This window comes from Cryptotermes secundus, unplaced genomic scaffold, assembly GCF_002891405.2.
Source record: "Cryptotermes secundus unplaced genomic scaffold, Csec_1.0 scaffold318, whole genome shotgun sequence".
Taxonomy (NCBI): Eukaryota; Metazoa; Arthropoda; class Insecta; order Blattodea; family Kalotermitidae; genus Cryptotermes; species Cryptotermes secundus.
The window spans coordinates 3,195,752-3,210,704 of NW_019730108.1; the positions used below are offsets into that span (position 1 = coordinate 3,195,752).

At 43.1% G+C, this 14,953-nt stretch overlaps 1 protein-coding gene across 1 annotated transcript in view; it reads right to left on the minus strand.

The window, feature by feature from the left end:
• Nucleotides 1-2,940: 2,940 nt before the first annotated feature.
• LOC111866104 (protein scabrous) overlaps nt 2,941-14,953 on the minus strand; it is a 30,492-nt gene continuing 18,479 nt past the window's right edge. The window contains exons 4-8 of the mRNA XM_023854697.2: nt 14,393-14,869; nt 13,172-13,303; nt 11,099-11,225; nt 7,700-7,891; nt 2,941-3,711 (exon numbers count right to left, since the gene is read on the minus strand). Of these exons, the coding sequence (XP_023710465.2) occupies nt 3,266-3,711; nt 7,700-7,891; nt 11,099-11,225; nt 13,172-13,303; nt 14,393-14,869 (1,374 nt within the window). The 3' untranslated portion in view covers nt 2,941-3,265. The remainder of the gene's footprint in view (nt 3,712-7,699; nt 7,892-11,098; nt 11,226-13,171; nt 13,304-14,392; nt 14,870-14,953) is intronic.

Sequence of the window (14,953 nt, forward strand, 5' to 3'; positions counted from 1 at the left end):
ATAGCAAATTTTGTAGTTGGTAAGCTACATCCAGATAAACCTGGCAACCCTCATCTTCTTGCTTGCAAAGTACTAGAGAAAACCAACCATAGCACAGTAGCAAGATTTGTAAATGATTCTCTGTGACTACTATGGCCATCTCAAATTTAGAATAATTGTTGTAAGGTGCTTGTGTTACTCACAGATGGAGCTTCCTATATGATGAAAGCAGCAAAGGCCTTACAAGTATTTTATCCAAATCTTATACACGTAACCTGTTTAGCACACGGATTACACCGTATTGCAGAAAAAAATATGCGCACAGTTTCAAGCTGTTAACGATTTAATTGAAAGTGGGAAGAAACTGTTTCTGAAAGCACCAGCTCGTGTCCAGTTCTACAAAGATTGCTTACCTCAGGTTCCTGTGCCACCTGAACCTGTACTAACTAGGTGGAGGACATGGATATCCGCAGTTTCATTTTATCAGGAGAATTTCAATCAAGTAAAAGAAGTGGTTACAAAACTTGAAGATAAGTATGCATGTGTCCGTGAAGCAAAAGTGTTCCAAACCTTCGGGGTCAGTGTATAAATACTGTCCAATCACGTCAGTTGATGTAGAAAGATCATTCTCAGCCTATAAACTCATTTTGACAGACAATAGACGCAGTTTGTCTCCAGAAAACACTGAAAGACTTCTAGTTGCCTATTGTGATGCTACTTTCTGCAGTGAATGATACATGTAAATAAGTGAGTCTGAATAAAGTGACCTGTTTCTTAAGTGCATATTGTTTTATTTTGGTGCATATTTTCCCGCTTTTTAGCGCATATTTTAAGTGTTTTTAGCACTTAAAATGATAAGGTATTGTGAAAATTTCTATCTCGAAATTCTGACAGATTTACACATACTGAGCCCCCCCCCCAATATGAGAAATTGTTTTTGATATGCCATCTACATCCATGCATATGTATAGATAGATGGATATGCACTCGTTTGTGCCTGACCTAATTTCCCCATTTTCGCCTTCTACGATTATATATTTCTCAGTATTTAAGGTCTCCTAAGCTCATTAAATTTCTTTAGCACCGGAAGAGATCTTTCCTATTTGCGCGGTGCTGTCTTGTGATTTCATTGTGTCCCTACAGGGAACACGAAAGAGGAAGGTTGAGTGGACCCTTCTCACTGCACTTTTATGCAAGTCCAGATGGGATCTCTGCTCACAAGTCATATACACTGATGTACGTGTAGTGCCCCGTTTGGTGCCTAGATGGCATAAACGCTCCGACGGTGGTAAGACCGTTGGTTTGGCTATGCCATGTTACCCTTGATTGGGAGCTATGCTATATTCAACCACAAGTCTCCTAGAGCCGTGTAGGCCTGTATGAGTATGTACAGCTTAGAACAGAGAATCATTGGGGGTTAATTGCATGGTAGGGACATAAAGTCTCAGATCGCCAATGGTGTATAACTTGTCATAGGTTTGGAATTGTCAGTGATGTTCTAGAAGGATAACTCTGGGGTGTTTCTTGAAATGGGTCGTGGCGGAGATCCCCACCCCGGCATAGCTGCGGAGGGGTCCTTTCAAAATGGCTTTTATGCAGTAAAAGTCACTTCGGTACCCAATAATCCAGAGAAGTGTGCTACAACACCCAGTCTACCTATCGGCACCGCGATTTGTTACAGTGGAATTCAGGAGCACCGACAAGGCAAAGAAGTGACTGTATCCTTCCTACATTCATAAGGCTTTTGACATGACAGTGGGTAGTGGGTAAAGTTGGGAATGCCTTCCGATTGAAGAATTGTGTGCAGTCTATGGAGGTATACAGTGAAAAATAAGTGAAGGCTGTCTCAGAAGCTGAGCTCCTGTGTTCGTATTCCGTTCAGGTGGAGCGTCCCTCAACTCGTCCAGGGGAGTTTTTAGCACTGGTTCCTTAAATGGGATGAGTGACAAGGGGATCCAGTTTGCCCCTTCTGATCAGTCTGTTAATCGGAAAAGGGACAGTAAATCATCGAACTGTCTTCGCGAAGTTCTAAGTACCTATTGTTGCCTAGCGCAATAAGGGTCAAAATACGTACGTACATCCGGAAACCAGTGTGCTGTTTCTGCTGCCAATGATTTAGATGCCCAGTAAGCCTTGCCCCATATAATTTGTGGAGAGAGTGGCCACTTTGAGACATCATGTAGCAATCCACCTTATTGCTTGAATTGCAATAGAGGTCACCTCTTTAGTGGTAAATACTGCCCAGCTTGTCTGGGTAAGTTGGTCATCTGGGGAATTGAGTCAAGCAGGTCTTTCTTTTCTGAATGCACGGAACTCAGGACATTGAATCGGCTTTAATCGTATGTCTGTTGTCGCTCTCAGGCAGTAAACACAGGTACCCAGACTTGAGACATCCCTACCCGCAACAACATAGTTTCAGCTCAGAATGAGCGTCTCTGCTTCTGCCGTTCCTGGTGCTAAGACGCGTCCGTGTCACAAATCCACATCCTGAATATCTCGGCAATGAAATCTCATTCATCCGGCAGGTGTCACTGCAAGACAGTGGTATTAATCTTGGTCTCTTTGTGGTGATGAGTCAAAGGTGTCAGCAGACTCCTACATCCGAACGTTGCGAGCCACCTTCTGATTGGTCCCGACACTCCAAGACTAAAAGACAGAGCTAGACTGAGAAAATCTGCCGTAAAAATGCCGTAATTTTAAAACAACAGTAGTAATGCCCATAAAATCTCTTCTGTATGTTGAATCAACTATTGAACCCACATTACATTGACTACAGCAAGGAATATGAATAGTATGCATACAAACACACTGCACGAGATAGAGGGGGCCTGCCTGGAGGGACTGAGGAACAACATGAAAATGTCAGAGTAATCGAACTCTTCTGAGTACTAAGTGGTGATGGAGACAGATTGAACTAGGTATGACCCAAAAATGGAGTAATACTATTACACATATATTACATTACGAATACTTACACTACAAACAGACACTATATACATACACATAAGCTACGTACAAAAATGACTAAAATGTGTAATAAATAGCTCCTCAGAGCTGTCAGAAACTTCACTTTGACCTTAAGATCAGTTAATGCAAGTCTCTGAGGTCATGTATGACTAAAGAAATGACTACGGCACACTCATATGGCAGTCTGTCACATCGATATATTTTGTTTGTGGTAATTCACAGCCTGAATGGTGAACACTCTGTCTTTTGAGGTACAGTTGGCAGTGTCTTCCTTGAAACAAACTCAAGATGCTTCAAGTCATCTTTATTCTCCAACCACTTATCTAAGGCTGGCACTTGACTCGTGTGAGTTGCAGTTTGGTCTTCGTCGAACTCTCATCTCCGACCGTCCCACTGCGATCCACTCGTTCTTGGAGCCATCGAACCACGTGAGCCCGAGGTTATAGCGCCCATTCAGGTTGGCGTGTTGGCAGTGGGAGAACCACCAGCCACCCTCATAGTTTGCGGCACAGTTTGTATTGCTGATGTCGCGGTCAGAGTCAATGGCGCTGAACTGCATCCGGTTCTGATACTCCAGAGCGTCGCTCGCGTTGCCCTGGTACCCGGCTACGTGCAGGCGGTAGCCGTCCCTGGCATCCGAGACAGTAAACTCGTCGTATTCTGCAACCCAGCTCTTGCCATATATGTCCGTGAGATCCACTCTTAGTGACGAGCAGTTGTTGGCTGTCAGGTGATGCAAGGCTTCGTTTCCGAGCCAGAACTCACCTGCAAGTTAAACAGAAGTGTTATTGGAGGGGAGCTTACCCTTATGACACACTGCCACCACTACTAATCACCTTCTTTAGCATTCAAAATCTGAATTTTTTCCCACAGATCGTTTTTATGTTTTTCTACGGTTCGCAGAGCAAACAGCGGTTACTTCCATAAATGAAATTAACCGATTCGTCTTTGTGCTATACAATACAGTATGCTTTCTGTGGATTATGAACTGGATTTATATGTATTAGTGAAATGTCCTTCGAAAATTCAATGGGAAATTTTTTCGTACATAGCTACGGTTTCCACAGATCCGTATCGATGCACTATAATAGACCCATACTATAGCCCTCGAGAAACACTGCAATCACAATCTTACTCGGTATTCGCGTTATGTAACTCTTCTTGGCAAAGGTCGAGACTGTAATACCGACAGACGCATAGAAACCCCTCACTATCGTGCATTGCTGCCATATCCTGTTCCTGTTCTTCACTACATACTACCATCGATTTACACAGAGACAGTGATAAACCGTGCCCTATATTTGTATAGGGCGATACATTATACGATATGGATTATAAGTGACATATAGATTATTCAGATGAACTGCGCGTTTCGGCAGGTTGAAATAAACAGCAGACAGTAGACTTCCCTCAATTTGCCCATCAATCTGTCTTCCATCCCTCCACCCCCAATGTAGAACGTAAAGCTATCCATGTAACAGGCCGTGAAGCCCCATAGGGTTATGAGAAGTCGAGTCTCCCACATGTTTTTTGACAGTCGGCTCACAGATGGCGGTAAAGTTGTCAGATTTACGCTCTGGCCGCCTTTTAACCCCCCCCCCCAGGAAAATTCCTGGTACTCATTTCCATTAGAGGTTGAGTCGACCCCAGGGCCATATGGTGGCTGGAAGGATTAGGTCAACTGAAAAAAATACCTTATCGGGACTCGAACCCGCGACTTTCCGGATCGTAGCGTAGTATCTCAACCAAGTACGCTACCGTGTGTCCCCCCCATCCCCCCCAAGAAACTTATAAGCCAATTGAAGATGTATCGTGAAATATTTTACTAATTGTTTTACTAGAATTTCAGGCTGATAATTTATTTCGCCTTATATTTGCACAGGATGCCATTACTAATAATTCTTGTAAAACAAAAATAAAGGAAATATGTAAATGCAATTTCGTATAATATTAAAAATAAAAACACAGAAGTACTTTTCAACTTTTAGAACCACTTTCCTTTACAGACAACAATCGCATGCGAATTCATCCTCCTCCTTTGCCGCACACTCTTCATGACATATGAGTCCTCACACACGACAAACTGCACTCATTTGTGCCCCTGCATATCTTCCGAGAATTTTCTTGCCACTTTGGCCCTCATTGTCATTGTCTTCCATCATATGGGCCTGGACACTCCCTAATTTAAAGTATCTTCACTTTCTAGAGATGACCTTTTTGCTGCTTTGATACAATGTCCGATTCCTCAGAGTTTCTTCTAATTTTCGCTTATACGGAGAACTTATCAGTTCAACGAGTTCCATCTTCGGAGACATAACGCCGTGTAGTTCGGTGAAATCAACCGACATCTCGGAGGGACGTAATCCTCAGAACATCAGTAGACTTTCAACGGACTACACGGCGTTATGTCACAGAAGATATACCTTCATTAACATCGCTGTGAGAACCTCAAATCCTGCATTCATGTGTGTTGAGTTTCAGGTTGGCGTATAGGTAGAACTGCCAGATAGTTTGAGGTGTGTGCTGTGATAGTAGCGCTCCTTTCTGACTAGGTTATAGTGACGTGACAGCCTCTGTCTCAGTCAGAACTAGGTTTATGGTGTGGCTGAGGAGTTGATTGATGCAGATGGTTTTCTCACAGAAGAAAATTGCTTACAAACAAAACAAACTCCGTGGTTCTAGTCCGTATGCGAACTATACCGACCGAGCGATCGCCGCTTGTCGAAGTTAGTGTCAACTTTAGCAGATAGTGTGTGTTGCGTGGTCAGCGCAACGAATCTCGCTGCCGTTAATTTCGGTTTTCTAGACCGGAGCCGCTATTTCCTTCTCAATTATCCTCACGAGTCTGAGTGGGGCTCGTTCCAGGCCCACTGCTTATCAGAAAATCTGGTATCGCTTGAAGAAGTGATTCAATCAAATTGTTTACCCTTGCCAAAATATATTGCCTTGTCTGTAGAGGTAGAGATAAGTGCGTTATTATAATCGTACGATACTCTGTGTAATCATTAGTTACAGAACACAACAAGAAAGCATTTTAAATATTCAGTGGAAGCTGTGCACGAACTCGCAGTTTCTATGTGGTCTCCCCCTATGTTTGTGCATATCAGCATTTGCAAGATGAGTTCAACATCAAGGTTGACAGCGCTTCACTTCGTGGCCGCAGACAGGGAAGATTTGTGAAACACTGCGAGGGAGTTGGGGCTAACACATATATACTTCATAGTGAAATGCTGTTTTATGTAACCTTTCTGTTGTCACATGTTAATTTAACCCCATCATACACAAAATCTGTTCACAGTTCGGCGAACATGACTGTTCTTGAAATACTGGGAGAGAACAGCCCGGAGAAGCTTGTCTGGTGAGAAGGTACATGAAATTCTCCTTTGAAAATTATTAGAGATGGAAGTAAAGTCGCGCTAGCGTTTATGAGTATAATAGCTATTATTAAGGAGCCCCTTTCTACCACAGTCCGGGGATTTTTGGATCCATGCTCTAAATAACGGTTAATTTTGTTTAACCTACGTTAAAACTAATGGAAGGTGGGTAAATAGGAGCTGCACGCACTTCTTCATAAAAATTAAAAATACGCCCGACATTTTCTTTTACCATCCTCTAGCTCTAGTAGTGGAAGTCCCGTCGACTGACACAAAGGCAACTTCTCACTCTGTCGTTTGAACCAGTCTTTGCATGCACTTTGTTTGACAACTGAAAATGAATTTTGGACAGATAATTGAAAAACAGTCTTTTTGCGTCTTTCTAGTGAATCCGAAATTTGTTCCCTCAACAGTTATATCTCGAAGAGTGGAAGAAAAATCAGCGTACGTCTCAGTTTGGCTGGATGGCTTCGACAGGGTCAGAGTTTCAGTGAACATAATCGAACGCAGTACAGTGGGGAACGTTATACTTCTTACAGACTGTAATACGCCTATAGCCCATCTTTATGTCATTGCTTGTACTATATACTTACTGTTACATGGCTTCGAACCCCAACTCCCTCTTCCAGATACGAATTCGGAAGAAAGAGCTTGTAGGGATAAGCATCACTTTCTCCTTTTATTCAAACAAAGGGACAGTTCCAGTGTATCTCTTGTCCAGACGCCATTGCTTCTCAGAGCGTCTGCGGGCGTATTTTAATCTAAAATGTTCCGCCTCCACCCCCGCCTTTAAAGTCATTAAACATTCTTTAGGTGTTCATTTTCAACAACAAATTTGACTTGTTAAAATAAATAACAACTGGAATGTGGTAAGTAAATGTCTGATATTGTCCGACGTTGCCGGCCACCTCGCCTCTGCTCGCAAGACCTATTTTCTAGCAACCGTTGCGAGGATGTTAACTGCAACCCATTTGAAACCTAAATCTCATCTATATATTTAAAAATTCAGTTTCTGCAGCATAGTAAACACATTGTGTCTCTGTTGCAAAGACGAAACGGTTAATGCCGTTTAGTGAAATAATCGCTGAGTATTGTAAGAATATACAAGCACACAAGTTCATTTTGTGGGTAACATGCAGTCTTTATAATTTTAAAGTAAACAGTACGTGTAGTTACTTCTATGCTTTAAGGGGTTAAACAGCGTATGCTTTTGTAATGGCGGTGATGGCCCTTCACGGATTACTTGATTATCTGAACAACTGCCGTTTAATTGTAGCGACAGACACCATCTGCTGGATACCTATTCATTAGAATTGTTTTCAAATTTACGTGCCACGGAAACAAACTCAGGCGCCAGATGGCGAGCCAGGGATACTCACCAGATGGCGAGCCAAATCCTGTGGCATATTCGCTCCATTTGCGGTTGAAATCCTGAGAGCCGTCCACTCTCCTCTGTACCAGGGCCCAGCCCCCTGCAGCTGTTTCTTGGTCACATGATATGAGGAGAGGAATCCCCAGACTGCCTGGCGAGATGAGGTACAGACCATTCGGCCCCTGCACCGCCCCACAGTCTGGAAACAGAACTTGCAGTGACCCTGGATGTGAAGGCAGAGTCCTGAGGAAAATATTTATACCTAAGATGGAGTAAGAGGAGGCTGAAGACAGCTGTATAACCAGGAGTCTCAAAATCTATAGCTTTCATCAAATATTATAATGATCAAATCAAGGATAAGATGGGTGAAGCACGTAGCATGCATTGGAGAGGCAAAAATTTCAAACGAAATTTTTTATCAGAAAGTGTCAAAGGAAAATTGCATTTTGGGAGACCTACGTGGAGGCTAGATGGAAGGATTAAAGTATACTCTATTTTAACGGAAGTAGGCTATACAAGACTGAAGAGGATTTGGTTCTGAGAACACGATTATGAACCTTAATTTTCCTTTTAAAAATATGAGATTTTTTGATTGGCTGGTTGTTTACATGAGCATTTTAAGAAAACCCCTGCAGCATGGTTTACTAACAAAGCAGGATAGGAAAAGTGTATTCTAAAGTAATACATACATTTAACAAATACGTTCTTTTTTGGGTTACAGACCTCGTAGGTCGTAATTTTAATTTATTGCATGTACACATTTATTACTGCAGAATTAATCACGCCACACAGAGCCAGAAATTATTTGTTTCTTGCCATGTTGCTGTCTTCAGTGCTATGAAATTCTGATGTCTGAAGGAAGTATACTACTAAATCTTCAGGGTATTTCTCTTCTACCGTGAAGATGGAAGAAGTATTTCCTATAACATGTTGGTTCTGATCTACCAGACTACGCGGCGTCATAACCAGAACGCCACACATGAACCTTTGCCGTCATGAAAACCTACAAGTTTATATTTTTTCTTTGTGTATCATTAACTCGAAACAAGTTTCAGATAGAAATTATAGATCACAATTAAATCCATAGGTTTACTTTTAACTGTACATAGAAATTTTGCTGGGCGAGCCGTTTTTGAGAAAATCATGAACTAAATTGGAGCTCCGTGTAGATTATTGGACCGATATGAACCAAAATTCAATTAACTCAGCAACGTTTGCTATGACCCTCAAATACCAAATTTATTCGCAATCATTCGAATATTTTTGGAGATGAAGCGTACAGGGAGACGTAATTTCATCCCTTCATAGGGCCTGTTCCTGGTTGTGACTGTTTCCATTCACATACAGCAAAGTCCCATACTGTTTGGTAGTGCTGCTACATGAGAGGTGAGGGTATACGAATACCCATGCTACAGCGTATACAAAATGGGGGACTGGATGTGTACTTCCACATTCTCTTGACCTCGGCACCAGCTGGAGGTGAATGGTCGCTTCACGCCCCGGTCACTTTACTCCCGGGGAAAGAAGCCCCGTTACCCATTGAATAGAAGGTTGGTTGGACCCTAGAGCCGGTCTGGATGACATGGAGAAGAGAAAAGTCTTGACCCTACCGGGACTCGAACTCCGACCACTCTGTCGTCCAGCCCATAGCTAGTCGCGGTATTGATTACGTTGTCCCGCTGAGGCGACCCGTAAATTGGATACAGTTTGGAATCTCGTTCGTGGCATTTGACCACGGAATTTATGGTAGAAATCTTTCTGTTAATTCCCCAGCTATGGAATCTTATTTTCGCTTCAATAAGGTTTCATTAGACGGGTACAGCGGAGCGGAACAAGGGAGTTGTGTGGCGAAGAAGAAAAAGAAGAAAATACACCTTACGTAGCTTTACAAGAATGCAATGGCCTAAACATTTTGCAGAAGAATTAACGTGCAAGACTCCTTCAATAGAGTTAATTTTGCCGATATGCTTTATAACAGATCCCGCCTTGTTATTCGAACTGTAGTTAAGTACGCTGTCAATTACGTGATATGTGGGTCCGATATATGGCTAGGTCAGAGTAGTGGTATAATGAGATTCCTCTCAGTGGGGAGGCCATACGTAACAACCACAGTCAAAGGGAAAATGTTTCACCACTAATCCAGTAACTTTATTGAAATTGGTAGTACAATTCAATTATGCTTCAGTCGTGCACTTCTCACTGTGGGTACGACGCAGAATGCTTTAGTTTCCCAATTAGAAGCTGATCCTTTTTGATAACTCTAAATGGGAAAGAAAGAAACTATAAAATTGCGCGCGCGCACGTGTGCTTATGGCTGCCAATAAACACGACCTTCTCTTGTGAATCCCACAATGCCAGTCCTGTGTGAAGACCCTAGCAAGAACGCAGCATGTGGTTACCGGGTTCTGCTACACCACGTTGCTCCATTCAAGGGATCAGTGTAATTTGCTCAGAGTCAGAAAGCCGAATAATTCAAAACTAAACTTCATACAGTTGTAACTTATTTATTTACTCGTGGAGCTGAGCCCTTCTGGAGGAGCCGCCAATTCTGCAGCTACTCAAAGCATTTTATGGACCCCGAAGGTTCATCACCGTGTTCACAAGAGCTCACCACTGGTCCCTATCCTGAGCCAGATCTATCCAATCCACACCATCCCATCCTATCTCTCTAAGATCCATTCTAATATTGTCCACGCACCTACGCCTTGGTCTTCCCTGTGGTCTCTTTCCTTCTGGCTTCTTACATATTCAGTAAGGAACAGGTCTACATGTTGTTACGGTTTGGCTGGCTCCCTAAAGCGGGGTTTCAGTTGGGCATGCCTTCTTTTTGCTAAGTGCATGAATTGTCCGTCCTCGTGTTTCATTTCCGAATCTAGTCTACGCGCTGTGATTGGACCTAGTGTTGGTAGTCCACAATACGAGATGCAGGGTCCAATCAGTTCTGATGTGTACCGGTCACTTATTACGCTTGGTATTCATGAAGCTCAAATTGAAGTCTGCATATTTTCTTAATGACACCCAGAACTATGTGGTGAATAATTAACGAATACCAAAATAAAAGTTTCAGACTATTCAATATGATATCTGTATTCTGATTATCTTTGTAACAATCAGTCTGTATAAGCAATCAATGAACCACAAGGTCTTTAACATACTTAAGTCGCATTCTTCGTCCATCATAGCTGTGAACCGATGTTACAGAATTAAGTTCCAAATTCCGAAATCAAACCTGTATACGTCCTAGAATGAATGGATCCAAACCTCATGCTTCCGCGTTAGTACTGCTTATAACAGGAAATAAAAAATCAAGGAGCTTGGATGAGCTCAAATTTTTAGGAACCCCTGTCAAATTAGATGACATGCTTCCCGGATAATCCGTCTGTCAGGTTCCAGGAAGCGAACTCACCTCGTGGTAGAGAGCTGATAATCTGCTGGTATCCTCTCTGCACCACAGACAGTTCTTGCACCAAACTCCAGATGGAGCTGCTGTTGAAACCGTCTTTAGTCTCAGGCTTTATATAAGGAAACAAAATCTGCAAAGGAAGTAAACTGTTCATGTATAATCCATACCGTTTCGTTCATGTAATATACAGCAATCAGCCATCAAATTCGAAATAAGCTGGATTTAAGATACGTACAAACGTTTGAAAGACTAGAAAACTACCAGACTCAATGGATGACTCAATTCACATTTTGGATGTGGAATTTGTACCATTATTAAAATGCATCAGTCACATTTTCTCCGATCCCGGCAAAGGCACAGTGTAAAGTCGCTAGCACGCGGAAATCTCGAATTCGAATTCCTCTCCGTGACTTAATGTATTTTCTGTGAGGTTCTGGTTTTTATTTAAAGACAGAGGCCTTAGAGCAACCGATTCTCCATATAGGGCAGAAATTCTCAAGGGCATGTATCAGCCGTTTTCACAAATAATAATATATGTAAATAAAGTAACAAGAGATTGATATTCTTTAATTCTATGACAGGACAGTCCTAATCCGATCCCTAGACTTGCTTCCTGAAGTGGAGATAATCTGCAGCTTTATTCACGTTCATCCAGGTTTGATATTAAAACAGGCATTTAGATCACAGCGTACATTGAAGACTGTCATGTGTACGCTTCATACTCGTGACACTTTCGAACTGAAGGGGAAGCCCCCCCTTGATTTCGTTTTAGCAAACACTGTGCAAAGCAATATAGGTAGGAACTGAAACGAGGACAGGCTGTTTCCTTAAATTGTCACGTACTAAGAAAGATGTCGGGCATTACACACGTCAGAAGACGACTGAGACTGTTGTAGCTTAGGAAAATTCTAAATTTCAAACAGCCGACGGGCTCCCTCCGGTTCCATAACCAGCCGGGGGCAACCAAACTCGAAACGTAATTTGAACCTAGGCGAGCCGCCGGCTATAGACAACAAAATTGCTTGCAGCCCCATGCAGCGCCAGCTTCGTGTATCGCGGCAACGACATATTCGGATCACAGACTTCAGAGGCACAACGCCTTAACCTTTTTATCACAGCGTAGAGGAGTTACATCTGTTTGACCACGACTTCGGAGGAGCAACAACTGATTCTCTTTCTGAATCACAAGGCGGAGTTAATAACATCATAACTCTGGATCTCAAGTCACGAGACAAGCAACTTCTGACTTCAGATCACATACGTCGTATAAGTAACTTCTTTTAATTAACTAGTTTTCAAGAAGGGGCGTCACAGTTGAAGTATGTCTTGTGAAGTGTAAGGGCGGCCGCACACCAACTGCGTCAAGACAAGCATCAAGACTTGAGACAAAAGACGCAGTCTTGCTTCATTCGTGATTCGTCAGCATCATGACTCAGACCTGTGTGCGGCAGTTTTCATAATCTCATTCGTTTCAGCTGTGCTCCTTTCTTTGCGTCTTGTCACGGACATCGTGTCTTGACTGTTACATGTCTTGACGCATGCCGGTGTGCGGCCTACCTAAGAGAGCAGAACAATTGCTTAAGTATATACAATAGTAAACGTATTGCTCGGTGTTCACCTAGGATAAGCGTCTTCCTACCGACCGCTACCGACCTTGAGGTAACTTTTCGTAACCACCTTTTTTAACATTAGAACACTATGCATTTTGTCCACACTCTCTATTTATAAATTTGGTACGAATCTTGTAATGATCAGCAGTTACGTCTAAACTGCAGTGGGCTTTGTAATGGAGACACATTGTGCTTTCTGTGAGATGGGACCTGAATTCTTAAATACTACGTAGATGAACTTGAGGCTTTAAAGGGCTGACTGGAGCCTGAACTGCCGCTTGTAAGAGTAAAGATTAATCTAGACAGGGCTCTCTAGATAGTTTGCAGCACCACGGAGGTAGTAGCAGTAGTAGTAGTAGTAGTAGTCGTCGTGGCTGCGTTTGCGGTGGTGGTGGAAGTAGGAGAAGGAGGGTTGAGGAAGCAGGAGCAGCAGCAGAAGTAAAGCAACCAAAGATGTCGCACTGACCTGTGGCGCTGAGGCTGTGAGGTTCAATATCTGGGCCTGCAGGACGCTCAGGTGACCGCGGTCTCTCTCCTGATGCTTCTGCATGGCCGACACCCCTGCATCAAGAGCTTTCAGATAGGATTGCTGGTTCCCCTGAAACGTAGAGCACACTGAGAGAACTGGGAAAGTCAGTTGACATCTACCGTAACAGGTTGTGCCGCAGGTTTCACCTCATTGGATTTCACTCACTACATTAAAATTGTTCGATCCGCAGTATGACAGATTATTTAAGTTTCGGGCTCTGCAGTAGTGTCTTTGGGCTAAGATAGGACACGACCTCTTCCATACACACCTTCCCCAGTTTATGATTCAGTCATCCTCCTAGTCCACGAATGTGATCCATGCAGCTGAGAAAGTGTCGTTACACAAATCAAGGGACCTAACACATCAATATTTGTTGAATAGTACAGCATCACTTGATTAGGCTGATAGATTCTTAGGACGTTTAACAGTACTTTATTAATCATGTGGCGTCGAGTGATATGAGATGTACGATACCAGAACATAATAAGGATACTCGCTATACCGCGCAGCGTGTGTCACTTCGTGATCGCTGGTGATTGTTGCCGCTTACAGACTCTCCGTATTAACACACTCCTCTTGTCAAGTCTGGCGGGTACAGAGCTGTTGTACATTAACTGAAGTAGTGTTTCGATATCTGGATTCGAAAATAGGTAATGCATATTTTGAACAAATATAAACATGAAATCTTTATTTCAACAAGGGAAAAGCACCCGAAACCTTTCAAATATTAAAACATGCGTATAAAGAAGAGGATATGCCGAGAAAACTTGTTTTTGAATGGTATAGATTTCCGAATGAAGGGACGAAATTGAATTCGACAACTGGCGTGATCGTCCGACAACATGAAAAATCGGACTCAAATGTCGAAAATGGACAGCACGGAGGACAACAGCTTCTGGAAGTGCTTCGACAGTTGCAAGCGACTCTGGAATTCATGTATAATGGCGGGAAGGAGCTACTTTGAACGGGAACACTGCAGTTCGCAGTAAAATTTAATGCACTGATACCTCTAAGTGCAGTCTCCTTATTAAATTACCAGACTTCGTATATGAATGATGAATAAGGAGGGATTTGAAAGGAGGCTGCCACAGCATAATTCAGTCATTCCTAGGAAATGCAGTAACCTTATGTCAGAATTGCCAGTAAACCTGTACCTACCTGGTCCTCTTTAAGTAGTGAGATAGACGAAGTCATCTGAGCCATATTGAACTCCATCTTGGAGATCTCGCGTTGAAGATCGGGCACTGTGCGGTCCACCTTGTTCTCCAGTGTCTCCACAGATTCCAGCAGCTGCAACATGGATTGGTGCAACTTGTCCAGCCCAACCAACTGTCGGCTCATGTTAAAAACAGCCTTTCCTGCAGTTCTAGAGGCCAGCTCGAGAGCAGACAGGCGAGCCTGCAGCTGCCGCGCAGTCACTTCACCCACCCCCGCATCATGGTTCCCCCCACCCCGACCATGGTGGCTGCTCAGCACCGTCTTCATTTGTTTCTCTAGTCGACGGACCTGGTGATCTAGATGCACCTGGTTGGCAGAAAGCTTCTTGGCCGACATGTCCAATTCCGCCATCTGCATGCGGAGAACTCTGTGATGACGGTACTTCCCGTCCTTCTCCGTCTCTTCATTGCCCAACGCCTGTGAGCGCAAAGCATAAAGTAAAATGAAGCAAACTTAACATAAACGTAATTTGTAGGCAGGAACGTTATGCCACTGAGCGAA